Genomic DNA, 14,920 nt, shown 5'->3' with positions numbered 1-14,920 from the left:
AGAAGGTTTTTAATAGATTGTTTCAGCGGACACCGTAAGTCGTTGTAGTATAGTGGTGAGTATTCCCGCCTGTCACCCGGGTGATCCGGGTTCGATCTCCGGCAACGGCGAACTGTTTTGTTGTCGATTCCTTTACTTTATCACTTTTGAATAATCATTTTCGATCCAAAAAACAAAAGTCGTTGTAGTATAGTGGTGAGTATTCCCGCCTGTCACGCGGGTGACCCGGGTTCGATCCCCGGTACGGCGTAGTTTTGTTGTTTTAGTTTAGCAAGTTTTGCGCTTTCTTCGCAGAGTAAAAAGATATCCGACCTGCCGGATTCGAACCAGCGACCTAAGGATTTCAGCTTGAATTCAACTACAGTCCTCCGCTCTACCAACTGAGCTAAGGTCGGAATTGGGCTTTTGGTCTAGAGCAATAGTATATATTAATATAGTTTGATGAGAATAGACGAAATTTAGCATTATATACATAAATGTGTCACTCCATTATAACAATGACACAAATGATATGGAAGGGTATATATAGAAAAAAAGAACTTATTGCATATGGGTTGTAATAGTGCAAAATAGATAAAAGGTAAAAGTTTGTATTCACACTATGTATTATTGCTTTTAGTATAAAAATACACATTGTAAGGTTTGAATACAATCACATTGGAAAATTAAGTGGGAAATGGAGCAAAGCTATAAACATATACTCCATATTTACTATAAAATATGAAACACAATCAATTGACTGGATAAAATACAGTATATGATAATGTATTATTGAGTTATTCTAGTGCATACCAAACAACTTCGATCAGGAATATAATGGCTATTATATCAGCCAAGAAACAAGAACATGCATGGAGTAAAATAAAGACTGGGATTTTAAATGAGTTTATTAAAACATTCAAGCCAACTCGATCAAGCTTGAAGGCCCTCATCGAAAAGCGTCTTGAGAAGATGCATTTTGGTCGCAGGTACAGACACACCAACCTCAATATCCAAGGATTCCTTAGCGCACCCAACCTGGAATCCTCCTGAATTATCTATGGAAGTAATCTCCGTCTTCTTAGGCTTTCCCCACCCAAAATCCATTTCATAATAGTCAAACCTGGGAGAACCAGAAACACTCAGGATCCGTTCATGATTCACTGTAGCGAAGAAACTCATCCAGTTTTCGGCTCCTCTAAGGACCCCCTCCTCGCCCTGCAACTGCCACTTAATGGCGTCCCCGATCGCCTCCGCCGCCACCGCAAGGCCTTCCTCCGCCGCAATAAGCCGCCCGGCCTTCGCGCGTGCTATGCACGGCACGACGCAGTTCCCGAAGTACTTCGCCGGCAATGGCGTGTCCAAACGCGCCCGACAATCAGCCGCGCAAACGAAGTACACGGTGTCGTCGTCGTCGTCATCATCTCCGTCACGGTTGACGCTAGGGCCCAAGCATTGTGACCTCAGCAAACAGATCCACACGTACGCACACGTCACCACGAACGAGGATGTTTTTTTGGTCCCGCTCGAGATCACGTGAGTTTTCAGTTTCTCAACGTCGTTTCGCGTAACGATAAACGTGGCACGTGCCTTGCCGGTGACGTCAGCGAAGGGAACACAGTCACCGTCACCGTCATCGTTAATAATCTTGATATGCTTCATTTGGTTCCACGCCACAGTTTTGAGTCCTTTAGGGTAGTCTTCAATGGCGGTTCTATCCAGAAACGGCAGATATTCATCGGAAAGTGAAAGGGGTGACGATTTGTGCGCGAGTATAGAAAGCGCAGTCCACGCCTTCATGAACCCAAAATTACTACTATCGTCTGCGGCTACATGGTAGCTGGCGATTCCGACGCAAATTCCGGCGTTTGGGAATAGCGTCACTTTGACGGCAAACATACCACGTGTAACTGACGGTAACGTGGGAATAAGGGGATAAAATTCGTTACAGTTTCTTGCATGGTTCGACGATAAACGATCAAAACGGCCGTTATCGTCCGACACGGCGAAGACAAGAGAAACGCCGTCACCGTCACCGTATACAAATTCAGGCGGGGTGGAATTGTCGGAAGGAACGGCCAATTTGGCTGCTAGGAGAGGGTAATATTGGAGGGCAATGGAGAAGGAAGTTTTGAGATGGGGAATGATAGTATCTTTGAAGTGTGTTGTGGAGATGGGGTGTTGGTAGAAGATAAGGCGATGGGCAGGGGAGGAATGGAGCCATTGTAGGTCTAAAAATGTGAGAGGAAGAGAAAAGGCGGCGACTTTTCCGGGAGGCGGCGCTACTGAGCATTGCTCAAGCACGGCGGCGTAACTGGGTGGAGATGATTGAGCCATATATATATGGTTAATTGATGGTTATATGATATGATTTGTGTGAATTTGAATGCCTAGCTATTAGCTAAGCTAGCTCTTATATATTGACCGAATTAAGGGTTTGCGGAATTTGGACTCCAAACTATGTAACATCATATCGCCATAGTCGCTCAGACCCCCCAACGACTTCCTTTAGATGATATATCTCTCTCGATCTCTACTGCATGTTTTTTACGTACGTGGAATGCGAATTCGCCACACACCCCAACAATCGCGATATGATGCCTAAACGGCAACTGCTTCCAATATTGCTTGTTTATTGGTGTTTAAGATCAGAGGGCAGGCAAGTCAAAGGTTACTAGCTAAGTAGCTAGATGCATATGTCCCTCCACACAATAACACTAACTGATTTCATATATACTAAGTAACAGGATAATTGGAAAAGGTGATGGTTCCAATCCGATACACTTGGTCTAACTCATCAAAGCAGTGATGACAGTCAAACAGTAATGGTCGAGAGCCGGTGGAACGGTTATGAGAAGCCATATTAAGAGCACCGTCTCATCCCGTGGCGGACCCAAAAAAAATTTTCGGTGGGGGCGAAACATAAAAGATGTAGTTTAAAAAATAATCACTTAAAAGGAATATAGTCATAAATATTATTGGATGTACACAAAAAATAAAACACAATAAAACTTTATAAAAATATTAATAACAATATGAAACATAATAATTCAAATAGAAAACACATTATAAATTGAATCACTTAAATTAATTTGATAAAATAATTCAAATAGAAAACACATTATAAATTGAATCACTTAAAAGGAATATAGTCATAAATATTGTTGGATATAGATAAAAAATAAAACACATTAAAAATATATGAAAATGGTTCCTGATATAACCAGGCCTACTGCTAGTAGGAGTCGCACTCGCGCCCTTTCCTTAGTAATAGCATGCGCCAACCATCTTGTCACAAGTAGGGGGACATGCTTTGTTTCTTGTACACAAATTATAACAATAAGATTGTCTCTGCTAACTTATACACAAATATACTACGGTAACCATATTTACCGTCATTGGTGCTCTCGTTGAGAGTATGAGATCAACTCAAGGGTACAACATGCATCTTTCAATTTCATCGACAAGCTTGAAAAATAGCACGATCTAGAACGAACAACCCTTAGTCTGAACATCAACAACAACTGCAGTGCTCACATGGATGCCCAACCAACAAATTCGAGCGACCTTCGGGACCAGCTCAACAACAACCACTAGGGTGACCTTTGAGACCAACTCAACAATGATTGTGGTGGAGAACAACAAGAGCTTAGGGCACAGGTACCGCTTGTGGATCTCCAAGCGACGACCTAGGTCATTCAGTAGGCAACGACAGCTCTAACTCAATTGGTGGCAGGGATTCAAGGTCAAGTGGCCTAAGCATCTGTGCAGGTGGATGAAGTGATGCGAGAGAGGACCCAACGTCGTCTATGCCGCAATGCGACCCGTATTACTGGAAATTACCCTGAAACTCAACCTCACTCTATGGGAGGAGAGGTGAAGGGCCGAGGGGAAGGAGTTCAGGTAAGCGGCTTTATCAGACGTCAACCGGCCGTTTCTATGCCCGCCCTAGGATGATGGGACAAGAAGGTTACTATCCAATAGAGGTTATAGCTATAACCAAGGGCCAATGGGTCATCTACCAAGGGTCCGGGCCACACTAGGACGGAACTTGCTATTATCGGTGACCCCACCCTTCTGAACTCCTCCGTCTCGGGTAAACGGGGACGAAGGAGGAGGGTTGACGGGGGGAGGGGCGTTTTCTTTTTTATTTTTGTTTATTTTAAAGTTTTTTATTTAAAACTTATTAAAATAATTTTTAAAATAAAAATTAAATAAACTAACCGATCACCGGTGACTTCACCAAAAATTTGACTGAAAAATTTAACAACAAGATCAAATATAATAAAAATTGAATAGTCATACACCTAATTTGAAAACGTTAATAGTCAAGGATCAAATGTGATACAAATTGAATAGTCATGCACTTAATTTAAAAATTTTAATAGTCAAAGACAAAAATTAATACTTAGTATATGTATTATAGTCGATGGAGTAAAAATGATATTTTCTCTATTTTTAAATTTGTGGGGAGTTTTTTTTTTTTTTTTTTTTTTTTTTTTTTTTGAAAATGGGGGAGTTTAGTATATACAGAGTAATAAATTTATCCGTAAAGTGGGGTTTCAACGACGTCGTTTAAACTGCGTAGAGCCCCATTTTTCTACGTGGTCAATATCTAGAGGTTATTTCCCATTTTCCATCTCGTCTTTCCGTACAGTTCCCATCGCCGAGTCTCTGAGAGAGCAATCGCGACGCCATGGCTACTTCTTTGGCAATGATGACGGCTCGTCGAGCCGCTGCCTTCTATCGAATTCCGACGTCTGGTTCAGCAGCTCAAGCTGCTTCGTTTGTCCCCCGCCGCGGCCTCGCTGGTGCTGCTGGTACTCGTCTCTCTCAATCTCAATTTCATTTTGATCTAATTCTCGGTTATGCGTTCATAATTTCTTGCGTATTTGGATACTGTACGGATCACGAAATCGTGAGCATACGCTTCGATATAAGTAACTCTTTTGGGTGATTCCAGATCACCATGGACCTCCAAAGGTGAATTTTTGGTCAGATCCGACGAGTCCGTCTAAATGGAAGGAAGAACATGTGAGTGTTCCTTTGTCCCTGCTTAGACATTATGTTAGTCGTTGCAATTTTAATTTGTTACGTGTGACAGAAATAATCAGATGAAAAATATTCTAGTGCAGCAATTTTTAGAGGAGCAATGTCATAATTCTGAAAGGAATTAAATTTTGGTTAATTATTCTAATTAGTTTTCCTCTCTGGAACAGAAAGTGCATAAAATTATGTGCTGATAGCCTGATACTATAATGGCGTTACCGAAACATTGTTAGCATTTAGCTTTTTGGCTATTGAGCTAAGAACTGAAAATCTCACTTGTTTTGTAAAAATTTTGAACTTCATGGTTTTTTTCATCTGAGCCAATCACATATATTTATTATTTCGTATACATATAATGGACTTCTATACATTTTGTTTGCCTAAGTTGTTTGAAGTTCCACTTACAATATTGCCTTCTCATGATTTCCACATTACATCCTTGAAATTTGATACTCTAGAACTACTCTGATATTCCGGAAAACTAAACGGGGATATAAATTTCACCAAATAAGTGTAGTTCTGAATTTGAACCTGTACTTCTATTTGTAGTGTTCATTCTTCTATGTGCAGTGCTCTTTTGAGTATTTGCTTATGCAATGTTTATTTCATTATCTCCATGCATTTTTTTGTGGAGTGGATTTTTCATATGTTATGTCATGCAGTTTTACAAAACCTTACTATGCCATTATAGAAAATTTGTTGAATTAAAGTATCTGAAAAATGCATTTGTTTTTCTTTCTTCCATTTCTCATGAGCCAGGGGGGCTAGGAATGGGTGTGGCTAGTTTTTGTTCTGTTAACTGGACTAATTTATTGGTTTTGAATTTGTGGTAATGATACAATCACCGATATCTCCAACCCCAATAATATAATGAGAAAATTCAGGGAATCCACCAAAAGAATATTGCCAAGAATAAATTTGTATCTTATTCCTTGAATGATTCAGTTTCACCTTTTGTGTTAGAGCTTTCAGTACATCTTGACTCTTGAGAAAATGTAAAATTTGCATGTTTGACTGGATTATTGCTATGCAGTTTGTACTTATCTCTTTGTCCGGATGGGGTTTGGTTTTCTATGGTGGATACAAGTTCTTCACAGGAGGGAAGAAAAATAAGGAAGAGGTACATTTCTTCCTTCAAAAACTATGATCTCCGTATCTTGTCATTTGGTTTGCTTTAACATGTATATATATTTTTTTATTACGGAGTATTTTATACATCTGCCTTAGCTGGTGTCTTGTAGACTAAGGTTCTGAACTTCATAATTGGGGAAATGTGAAATTTTTAGAGGGTATATGAGTAATAATATTGTAACAAACAAGCTTAAGTACTCTCACTAATCTGTTAGGCAAACATTGATGACATTGTGTTCAGCACAAAATTATACAAGGAGGTCATCTAGACTTGGCAGGGTTTGGACAACATGAGTCAGCCTTCCTTGGTTATGGCCTTAATTCCTCTCCTCTATGATTGGGAGTTAGGGATTTTAGTTCATAATGCATTAGCAAAGAGGATCTGGAAGACTCAAAAATTTCACTTGTTTAAGTTTAACCTAATATTAAAATTATTTTACACATTTAAGGTTTTAAATCGGATGCATCAGCATTTGGAGCTTATTCCTGCTGACTCTGTTGTCTCTCTTTCACTATTTTGAGTTTGAATTATCTTTTTCATTTGACAGAATTTGGTGCAGGCGTCTCATTAATGCCAGAATCTTGGGATGCATTAGTGAGTTCGGAATTTTGCGAGCCACAGCTTGGGAAACTTCCCTGTAATAATGCAGTTGTTTCAGACACCATGTGTATTGTTTTGATCTTTCCCCATTTATGTGCAATGCTAATTGACAGCTAATGGACCCTAAATGTTGAAGATTATTGCACAAGTTTTTTGATGGATAGCATCAACATTGGTTTAGTTGGCATTCTTTTCAATTTCAATCTGCAATGCCTGCTAAAGCCAAAATGTACCCCTTACTAATAAAATGGCTCAATGATATTTTATTTACAACTAAATGATCTTTGATGAAGAACTGTATGATACTCTCTATGAACCTTGTTGAGCTCTATGGTCTGTGGCAAATATTAGATGTCGGCTGATTTATAGAGGCAAATACAAATTGTCTACAATTGCAAATTGTCTACAATTGCAAGGAAGAAGAGATTGGTGAAATGAGCTATAAATAGCATCTCATACTGTCATAGTAGTAATAGTAACAAATGTGAAATTGTCTTACAATAAGGCAAAACATGAAGTGTTTCGGAAAGCAGACTAAAATTCAGTCTCATCATCTTCTTCTGCATCAGAGGTTGAATTTCTTGAAGTTACTGCTTCTGTGTCTATTTCTGTTTCTGTTTCTTGATCATCCTCAACCTCAGGATCATCTTCTTTGAGGTCCCTTTCAGTAATCCTTGAAGCTTCATGATCCTCTGTGTCCTTGTTGTCCCTTATTGTGTTGGTTACCTCAGGTTGCCCATTTTCTTCTGATTTCTGATTCTCAGTTTTGTTCAATAATCTGCTGTCTTCATAAACTGTTGAATTTGCAGGCATGTTTTGCAGATTGCTTGGAGATTTCTCATACTCTGTGCTTGTGACCTTAATTTCCTGACCTTCATCCATCTGCTGTTCAGTCTTGCCATTATCAATTCTGCCGTGCTTGTCTCCTGTATCTGCAGCAGACTTTTCATTTGCTGCTATTATGGCATCAATGTCGTTTCTGTCCAGGTTGGATTTCACAGTTTCAGCATCTAATCTGTTGGGTAGTTCTGCTTTTGGATCTTCAAGAGTATATTCATTTCTCCTTTCTCTGCCATCTTCTGTTCTCTTATCCCTTTCACTTTCCATTGATTCTGTAAATGGTTTCCTACTTCTCATGCTATCAACTCCTTCAGTTTCAGATTTCATGAGACTGATCTCAGAACCACCTCTGTTCGTAATGCTTATCCGCCTCCTCTTTCCCCGTGTTCTTCTCCCTAGGATTTCAGAGCTATACGCCTTCCCAAGCTTCATAACTCCATTCCTTTCAGAATTAACAATGTTTCCTGCCTGATCGCCGCCTATAATGGTTCTCACTTCACTCCTGTTAATGGTATTCCCCATACTTGTGTTACTAGAAACTTCTTGTGAATCCTCCTTTTTGTGATACTTTTTACTGGAAACTTCAGTTTGTGCTCCAGTTTCCCCGCCGTTGTTGTTGTTGATGTTTTCATTAGAGCCGGCGTCGGCGTCTGCATTGCTCAACTTTCCGGCGGCTTTGGCGGTCAAATTGATCGGCAGATTTGATGGATCGTCGACGCTGACTGACCACACCTTAACCGGCGATTCAACTCGCTGCTTCAGTTCCTCAATTTCAGCTTCCTTCTGCCGCAATGCTTCCTCCATCGCCGAAAACCTAGCACTCTCTCGATTCTCCCCGCCGCGGTTACGATCCATCAGCGTCTTGATCTCGTTCTGCTTCTCCTCCAGCGTCGACGCTATCGTTCTCTGTTCTTCTCTGAGAGAAGAAATGGTGGACTCCATTTCTAAGATCGCGGTTTCCAGATTCAATTTCTTAGTTCGAAGCTTCTGCATTTTTGCTTTCGTCTCTTCCACTTGCCGCTTCGCATCTTTCGCATTATCCTTTTCCTTCTGCAACACATCGATCAAACTCGTTCCACTTCAATCGTTAAGATTCGAGAGACATATATATACACATATACATATATAATTATCTGATCTCAAAATTTCGAGATATATTATGCATGCATATACAGTAACGGTACCTGTAAAAGAAGCTGAAGGGAGTGGAGCTGATGATCTTTCTCTTGAACGAGGAGGTTGTAGATGCGCCTCTCTCTGAGCTTGTGAAGAATCATAACCCCAAAAATGGCAGCTCCAAAAGCCAGCATCAACAGCAGCCCATACGATCTTCCCCTGCTGCCATTTCCGTGTCCGCCTTTCACCGCCATCTCTCTCTCTCTCTCTCCCTCTCTAGTCTCTATCCTTCTTCTCCCTCTCTCTCTCTATATATATATACACGCAGATACACAGCAGTAGCAGCACAGCTTGCGTGTTGAGTGTCATCAGAAATACGCTTTCGAACTGCCATCCACCACCCCACCCCCACCCCCCTCGCTTTTGTCTTCATTCTTAATGAGTGGTTGCCACGTAGTATGAACATTAGCAAAATGCATGCAAAATCATTGGCAAATGGCAATCGCAGGCAGCCCGTTCTCTTCCCACTTTTTACTTTCACTTCTTTTCAGTAACTACTTCATCTTCAGATCAATTAATACAACTCCAAAACATTTACTCCGTACTTTATTCTCCAGTTTTTCTTTTTTTTTTAAAATTGGCTGTTTTCCAATGTAAATTTGAACGGTCAAATCTTCTTGCAAATTGGCCATAACAGACATTAATTAGGAGTACAACGAAAGGATGCTTGTGATCTGTCGTGACTAACGAGGTCTAGCCTTGAATTCAGGTTTAAGCCATTTGAATCAACTTTTTGTCATGATCTCTCTATATTTTTTTTTTTTTGGGTTATTAGTTGCTAAGGTATAAGTAATTTGAATAAAATATTTTTTATGATCTCAATTTTTGGCCATAGATTCATATGACAATGTGCCATAGTTCAATATAATCCACACATACCAGAAGTGTGAATTCATAGTGACACTCGTGTAAAAGTTGCTAAGATGAATTCTCATTTGAATAAACTTTTTTCCATAATTTCATTCTTTTTTTTTGGGGCATAAATTCATACGACAACGATCATGGCCCACACACGAGACGCATGAATTCATATAATGCGGTGATATTTATGGTAAAAAATTGTTAATGTATAAGCCATTTGAATAAACTTCTTTTCATGCATAAATTCATGTAACAGCTATACTGAAACATTTTATTTTTATGAAATTTTAAAATTTTCATAAATTTATGAAAGAACGTAAAATCACTAACAATAATTCCTGTAAATTTGTGAAAATTCTTGTAAATTTGTGAGAGAACGTAGTCACTTGCATCATAAGTATTATGTAAAAATTATGTTCCATGAATGTCTTTAGACATAGAGTATCATGCATGTGTTGGTATGAACCCAAAGATGGGCATTTAAATAATTCAAAGAATGAAATTTCAATCTTCTGCTAAGAAACAAAGAGTTATGTATACTGGCAAAGTGATCACTGGAAATGAAGGCAAACCTTATAAGAGAAGATTAGCAACAGCTCCCTGCAGAACATCTGTGCAGAGTTTAAATAAATTAATCGTGGAGAGAATGTTCAAATTGGGGATTATAAAGCTAAAACTTTTAAGGCATTAGGGAAATGGTTGGGCTGTTTGGCCCCTCCCCTCAAGCTTTGACATTCCTAGTGAAATCGATACAAGTCTGGCAACTGCAGTCCGGGAATCGGCAGACCTCGCATCCAAAACACACGCAGGTGGTGCAGCCTCTGCACGTTGGAGAGCGGGAGCATCCTCTGTACACCCTCCGGCTTGCTCGCTCCTCATCGTCATCACATGTAACTCTACAACACAACATAACCGCAATGCATGTTAAAATTTTGACAGGAGTTTCTTTTTTTTTTTTTTTTTTTGGTGTAGCCCAAGGTTTTGACTAACCACCTCACTGGATTGTAGGCACCTCTATTGGGTGGGACAGCTGCCTTGGCATTTCTATGACACATTAAATCAAGAAAGAATAGAAATGGATTTTGCTCAAATCTCACGGCACAGATATTATAAGGTGGTATAGTCTGTAAATTTCCGGTCAAAGCCCAAAAAAACACGCATAAATCAATGGTTCTAATATGACAGAAAGCGAGACTGCAGTTAAAAGAATGCATGGGCAAAAAATCTACAGGTAGCATGCTAGAATGCAGAGAGTCTACAGCATGATATCTAATAAAAACTACTATTTCTTATCATAGAACTAGTCAATTAAGGAATTGGACTGAGAAGTTGTAATAGTTAAAGGGCAGTTCATCCCAAGAAATAATATAGTGTGGCCTGTGGGGCTATGCACTGCATAAAAGCCCAGCTAGAAAATTGTATAGGCAGCACTAGCTCTGTTTCTTAAACACTAGGGAAAGGAGACAAGGTTCCTCTCAGCCTAACTGGCAATAGATCACCCAGGGCTACTATTCATTTAATACTGTCAAAGGTCATGCTTCATAACTAAATAATGGTAGACAGTTGGAAGCAGAAACATACTTGTCACGAGGCATATCAGAGCATTTCCAATTAGCATTAGCCAAAGCATCATGGAGACTTCGGCATTCCTCCCTCGTACGAAGACGGAACCTGCGCTCTTTGTTACAGACAGTACATCGGATAAATTCATCACGATGGCAGGCTTTTCCATTGCTTGATCTATTTGAGCCATTTGCATGTTTCGAAGATTGAATATAATATTTGAGCAGTGCAGTCTTTACCACAGGAACCTTCTCACCATTAGCAATAACCCAAATATTATTCTTCCATTTCCTAGCAGTTTCTCTTCCAGAATGCTTCTCAAAAGCAGCTGGTGTCATCTTGTCTATTCACAAAAACACAGAAAATATTACTAGAAAGATTTGAAGAAGTATCGTAAATAGGTTGTGCTAAATGATAAATAGATATGAGACATTAACAGCAAAAGGGTAAAGAAGATATGAAGACAGCCAATCAACACTGATTATACTGCAAGTATGATACCGGTATATACTTTGGTGACTATTCCCCTTTTGTCCTTCAACAGATCAATAAATTTATACAATACAGCAACGCAACGTCTAGACTGGGCAATCATTTTTCACAGCATGGATTAAATTCATATAGTATCCTATAACTTCCAGATAAGCATGCAAAAACAACACAAAAGGTGATCGATCGATACCAGCTAGTATAGACTTTTAGCTTATTAAACTAACAATTCAAGAGACTGCTAGATTGCTACTAAAATACCAAATTGGGTGATAGGTGAATTTCTTTGATCAGCACTTAAAAAAGTGGAGTTTGTTGATTTAGTTTTGAGTTTGATATAAATACACCTCCTTTGAGACTTTGGAAACATAAGCAAATGATTGATGAAGAAATTCAATATCCCCAGTGGCAAGTTATTTGTTAAGAACAATTGTGTGCCTGTTTGGCTTGTTACTCTACAGTGTATAAAAGCTAATTTATATCATGTACCAGAGTCATGGGACTTCTTTCCTTTGCTGCACACCATAACCAATCCAGCCATGATGTAAAACCTAATTCTATCATGTTCACATTTGAAGCTATAAATAAGCAAAGAAAAACCTAACAACCTACCCACATGGCAGTTCAACTAAACATTCACAAGGAAATGGTGACTTCCAGCAAGTTATCATGGTCCCAACATAACATCAGTATAAACTGCAACGCCAAGGCACTCTCCTTCACAATCACACATAACGATCTAACAACGAAAAAACAACCATCAACCATGATGTCATATCCAAGAACCCTTATAGGGAAAGGCACACATAATGATCATCAAAGAAAACTCTGCATCAAAGATAGATGCTTTTGCCACAAAACCCTTTTAAGAAAGTTTTCTCATATTGAAAAACCACAATGCAGGTTCTTCTCTTCAGCTCAATAACCTTCAAGTTTGGACCTACAACAGATTGCTCAATCTAAACTTCACACAAGAATGCAATGAACAACCTACTTAAACAAGCATATAGCAGGCCATGTAGCTTGACTATATACATCTACTATGACTTATGTTCTCTCAGGCAAATTAACATACAGTTGGAAATGCATATCCTAAACAAAACACTGACTTTGAAATGGTAGTAGGAAAGCCAAGAAGAAGATAAACACAGGGCCTAAGATAAAATCTGAGCATAGGAACACATGAAACATGCATTCTAACGCAAGCCCATTCGAGAAGAAGAGGCAAAGATGACAAAAAGAGCGATAAAGAAACAAAAAGTAGAGACCTTCTTGGCACCCAGGAGTGCATTCGCAGGTGATTTCAAGCTCACCAGTGGAGAAAACCCTAAGTCTCCCAACAGCATCACCGTAGCGGTGGCTGGTGCACCCACACGTCACCTCCACGTAATCATCCCCTATCTTCACGCCGCTTATATCGCCCACCTCCTCATCGCTGAACATCGCCGCCATCACACGCTGCCTCTTCTCCACTCCATTCTCCATCTCTCTCTCTATCCCCCTCCCCCTCGAACAACGCTCTGTATTAGTTTTATTATCGCAACACGGCAAACAAAACAAGGGATTATTGCAACAAAAAATAAAGTATATCGCATCAAAATCGAACCTTTCCAGAGAGAAAACAACAAGGAAAATCAAACACAATAAATGCCCTTATATAGTCATATACATACCACCCACTGACACACACATATGCTTATGCGCAATACATACATCTAATATATATTTCAATAGCCGACCGGAGCGGCGTCACAGAGCTAATATTGTGTGTAAGAAAGAAACGCAACGGTAGAGAAGAGAGAGAAAGAGAATAGACCCAGATGGGTGGCGATGGCGATGATGATAGAAACAGCTTCAGCGAGCACGCATCTCCAAGAGGCGAGTCCAAGAGATCTGGTGGAGAAAGCGTTGAAAAATATATGCTTTACCGCTTTTTATAGAGCGAGACTGGACTGTACAGCTACAGCAGAACTGGGTTGGGTTTTGTTTTAGAGAGAGAAAAAGTCATTTGGGATTTATTTATTTATTTTATTAATAAACTACATTTGTGGAATTTCGACTTTTGGTGGTCAAGTGGTTGAGAGTTATGACTTATATGAGTTGAATAGTTTTATTGTATTATCAGTGGGAGTATAAAACGGACCAATTAATGATAAAGGTTTAGACTTATACTAATAGAGAATATTTTTTGAGCATACTTTTCTATATACGCTATACATCTGTTTGGTATTTGGTCAGGGGAATCATTTTCAAACTAGACTGATTATACGCTTGATCGCGCTGACCTAAATGTGATAACTGAGGTAATTAGGAGTTATAGTAGTGCTTCGACGGTTAGAGTCTGGGCCAGACCACTTTGGGTTGGGACGCGTGACCCAAGTAAGGCTACTTTGAGATCTGAACATAGACTCTTCTGTGGGTAGTTAAGAATCTAAGCCCTGTGGGCGTCAAGGTGTTGTTCCCAAGCTTACTTGGTACATGTGTTACACGTGGCAGTCATGCCGGGCTCCCAGCATGTGCCCCTTTACCCCTTTATAGATACCGCATTTATGGCGAGGAAGAGGGACTTTTGGCATTTCCACCTATCATACACAAGCTCGAGATCGTCCAACCTCCATGCAATTCCCCGAGCTTACAAACTTAAACCACCGAGCAGACTAGAGAAGGATCTTTACGCGATCTGACCTCAATATTTATACGTATTTGTGGGAATCAATCTGACATCAATACTCATACGTATTTGTGAGAATCAATGCATTTATCACATCAATTATGATATATTATTATGATATTTGCTTAGTGTTGAGCATATATAATATATAAAAATGTGTAACTCAACTAACTACCAGCTTAAATTTGAGTTGAAATGAAGCAAGATGTTTCAATTTGGTATTAGAATCAACATTTTCACGTCACCCAATAAAAAAAGATATTATGATCAAACTTAACTTTTTAGTTGAGATGGAAGAGATACTTTAATTCTTAGCACAAGTGGTAGTATAGAGTAGAAGATATATGGATCATACAAGCGAGATCTTATTTATATTTGTTGATATGACCAGTGTGTGTTATAGTTTGTTGGGCTTTTGGTTGGTGACAATAGACAACTAATTAGTCTATATATGTTGTAATACAATAATTAAGGCAGCGCGAAAAGCTTTACGGGGAATTAACTTTCTAACTTGCTTGATAAATACAAATTTAAACCAGTTCAGTGCGAATGGTCTTCCT

The 14,920-nt window shown here is 39.4% G+C and overlaps 4 protein-coding genes and 1 non-coding gene across 7 annotated transcripts; 1 reads left to right on the top strand and 4 right to left on the bottom strand.

Annotated features, from left to right (window-relative positions):
• Window positions 1-306: 306 nt before the first annotated feature.
• TRNAY-GUA lies at window positions 307-395 on the bottom strand. Its single transcript is given in 2 exon segments — window positions 307-342; window positions 359-395. It is a non-coding gene; the product is annotated as a tRNA-Tyr (tRNA).
• Window positions 396-648: 253 nt separating this feature from the next.
• Window positions 649-2,347, bottom strand: LOC115997470 (phenolic glucoside malonyltransferase 1-like). Its single transcript, XM_031237025.1, has one exon. The coding sequence runs from the start codon at window positions 2,314-2,316 to the stop codon at window positions 913-915; it is 1,404 nt and encodes a 467-aa protein (XP_031092885.1). The 5' UTR covers window positions 2,317-2,347; the 3' UTR covers window positions 649-912.
• A 2,246-nt stretch (window positions 2,348-4,593) lies between these two features.
• On the top strand, window positions 4,594-7,033 carry LOC115995793. 2 transcript variants are annotated; one of them, XM_031234938.1, is made up of 4 exons: window positions 4,594-4,799; window positions 4,943-5,013; window positions 6,062-6,148; window positions 6,720-7,033. In XM_031234938.1, exons 1-4 carry the CDS (start codon window positions 4,676-4,678, stop codon window positions 6,729-6,731), a joined length of 294 nt encoding a protein of 97 aa, XP_031090798.1. In that variant the 5' UTR covers window positions 4,594-4,675; the 3' UTR covers window positions 6,732-7,033. The 2 variants fall into 2 exon arrangements, with proteins under 2 accessions (XP_031090798.1, XP_031090797.1); XM_031234937.1 differs by having other exon boundaries at window positions 4,595-4,799; window positions 6,708-7,033.
• Window positions 7,034-7,186: 153 nt separating this feature from the next.
• On the bottom strand, window positions 7,187-8,995 carry LOC115995792. The gene is made up of 2 exons (XM_031234936.1): window positions 8,785-8,995; window positions 7,187-8,650 (listed from the first exon to the last, which is right to left on the bottom strand). The coding sequence occupies exons 1-2, from the start codon at window positions 8,968-8,970 to the stop codon at window positions 7,295-7,297; spliced, it is 1,542 nt and encodes a 513-aa protein (XP_031090796.1). The 5' UTR covers window positions 8,971-8,995; the 3' UTR covers window positions 7,187-7,294.
• A 1,121-nt stretch (window positions 8,996-10,116) lies between these two features.
• On the bottom strand, window positions 10,117-13,659 carry LOC115997263 (protein ULTRAPETALA 1). 2 transcript variants are annotated; one of them, XM_031236781.1, is made up of 4 exons: window positions 13,506-13,659; window positions 12,958-13,209; window positions 11,219-11,543; window positions 10,117-10,533 (listed from the first exon to the last, which is right to left on the bottom strand). In XM_031236781.1, the coding sequence occupies exons 2-4, from the start codon at window positions 13,172-13,174 to the stop codon at window positions 10,359-10,361; spliced, it is 717 nt and encodes a 238-aa protein (XP_031092641.1). In that variant the 5' UTR covers window positions 13,175-13,209; window positions 13,506-13,659; the 3' UTR covers window positions 10,117-10,358. The 2 variants fall into 2 exon arrangements, with proteins under 2 accessions (XP_031092641.1, XP_031092640.1); XM_031236780.1 differs by lacking the exon at window positions 13,506-13,659 and adding an exon at window positions 13,363-13,496.
• Window positions 13,660-14,920: the final 1,261 nt, after the last annotated feature.

The sequence above is a fragment of the Ipomoea triloba genome, chromosome 11, assembly GCF_003576645.1.
Source record: "Ipomoea triloba cultivar NCNSP0323 chromosome 11, ASM357664v1".
NCBI lineage: Eukaryota > Viridiplantae > Streptophyta > Magnoliopsida > Solanales > Convolvulaceae > Ipomoea > Ipomoea triloba.
The sequence above is the reverse complement of the archived record's forward strand: the minus strand, read 5'-3'. Positions and strand labels throughout refer to the sequence as shown.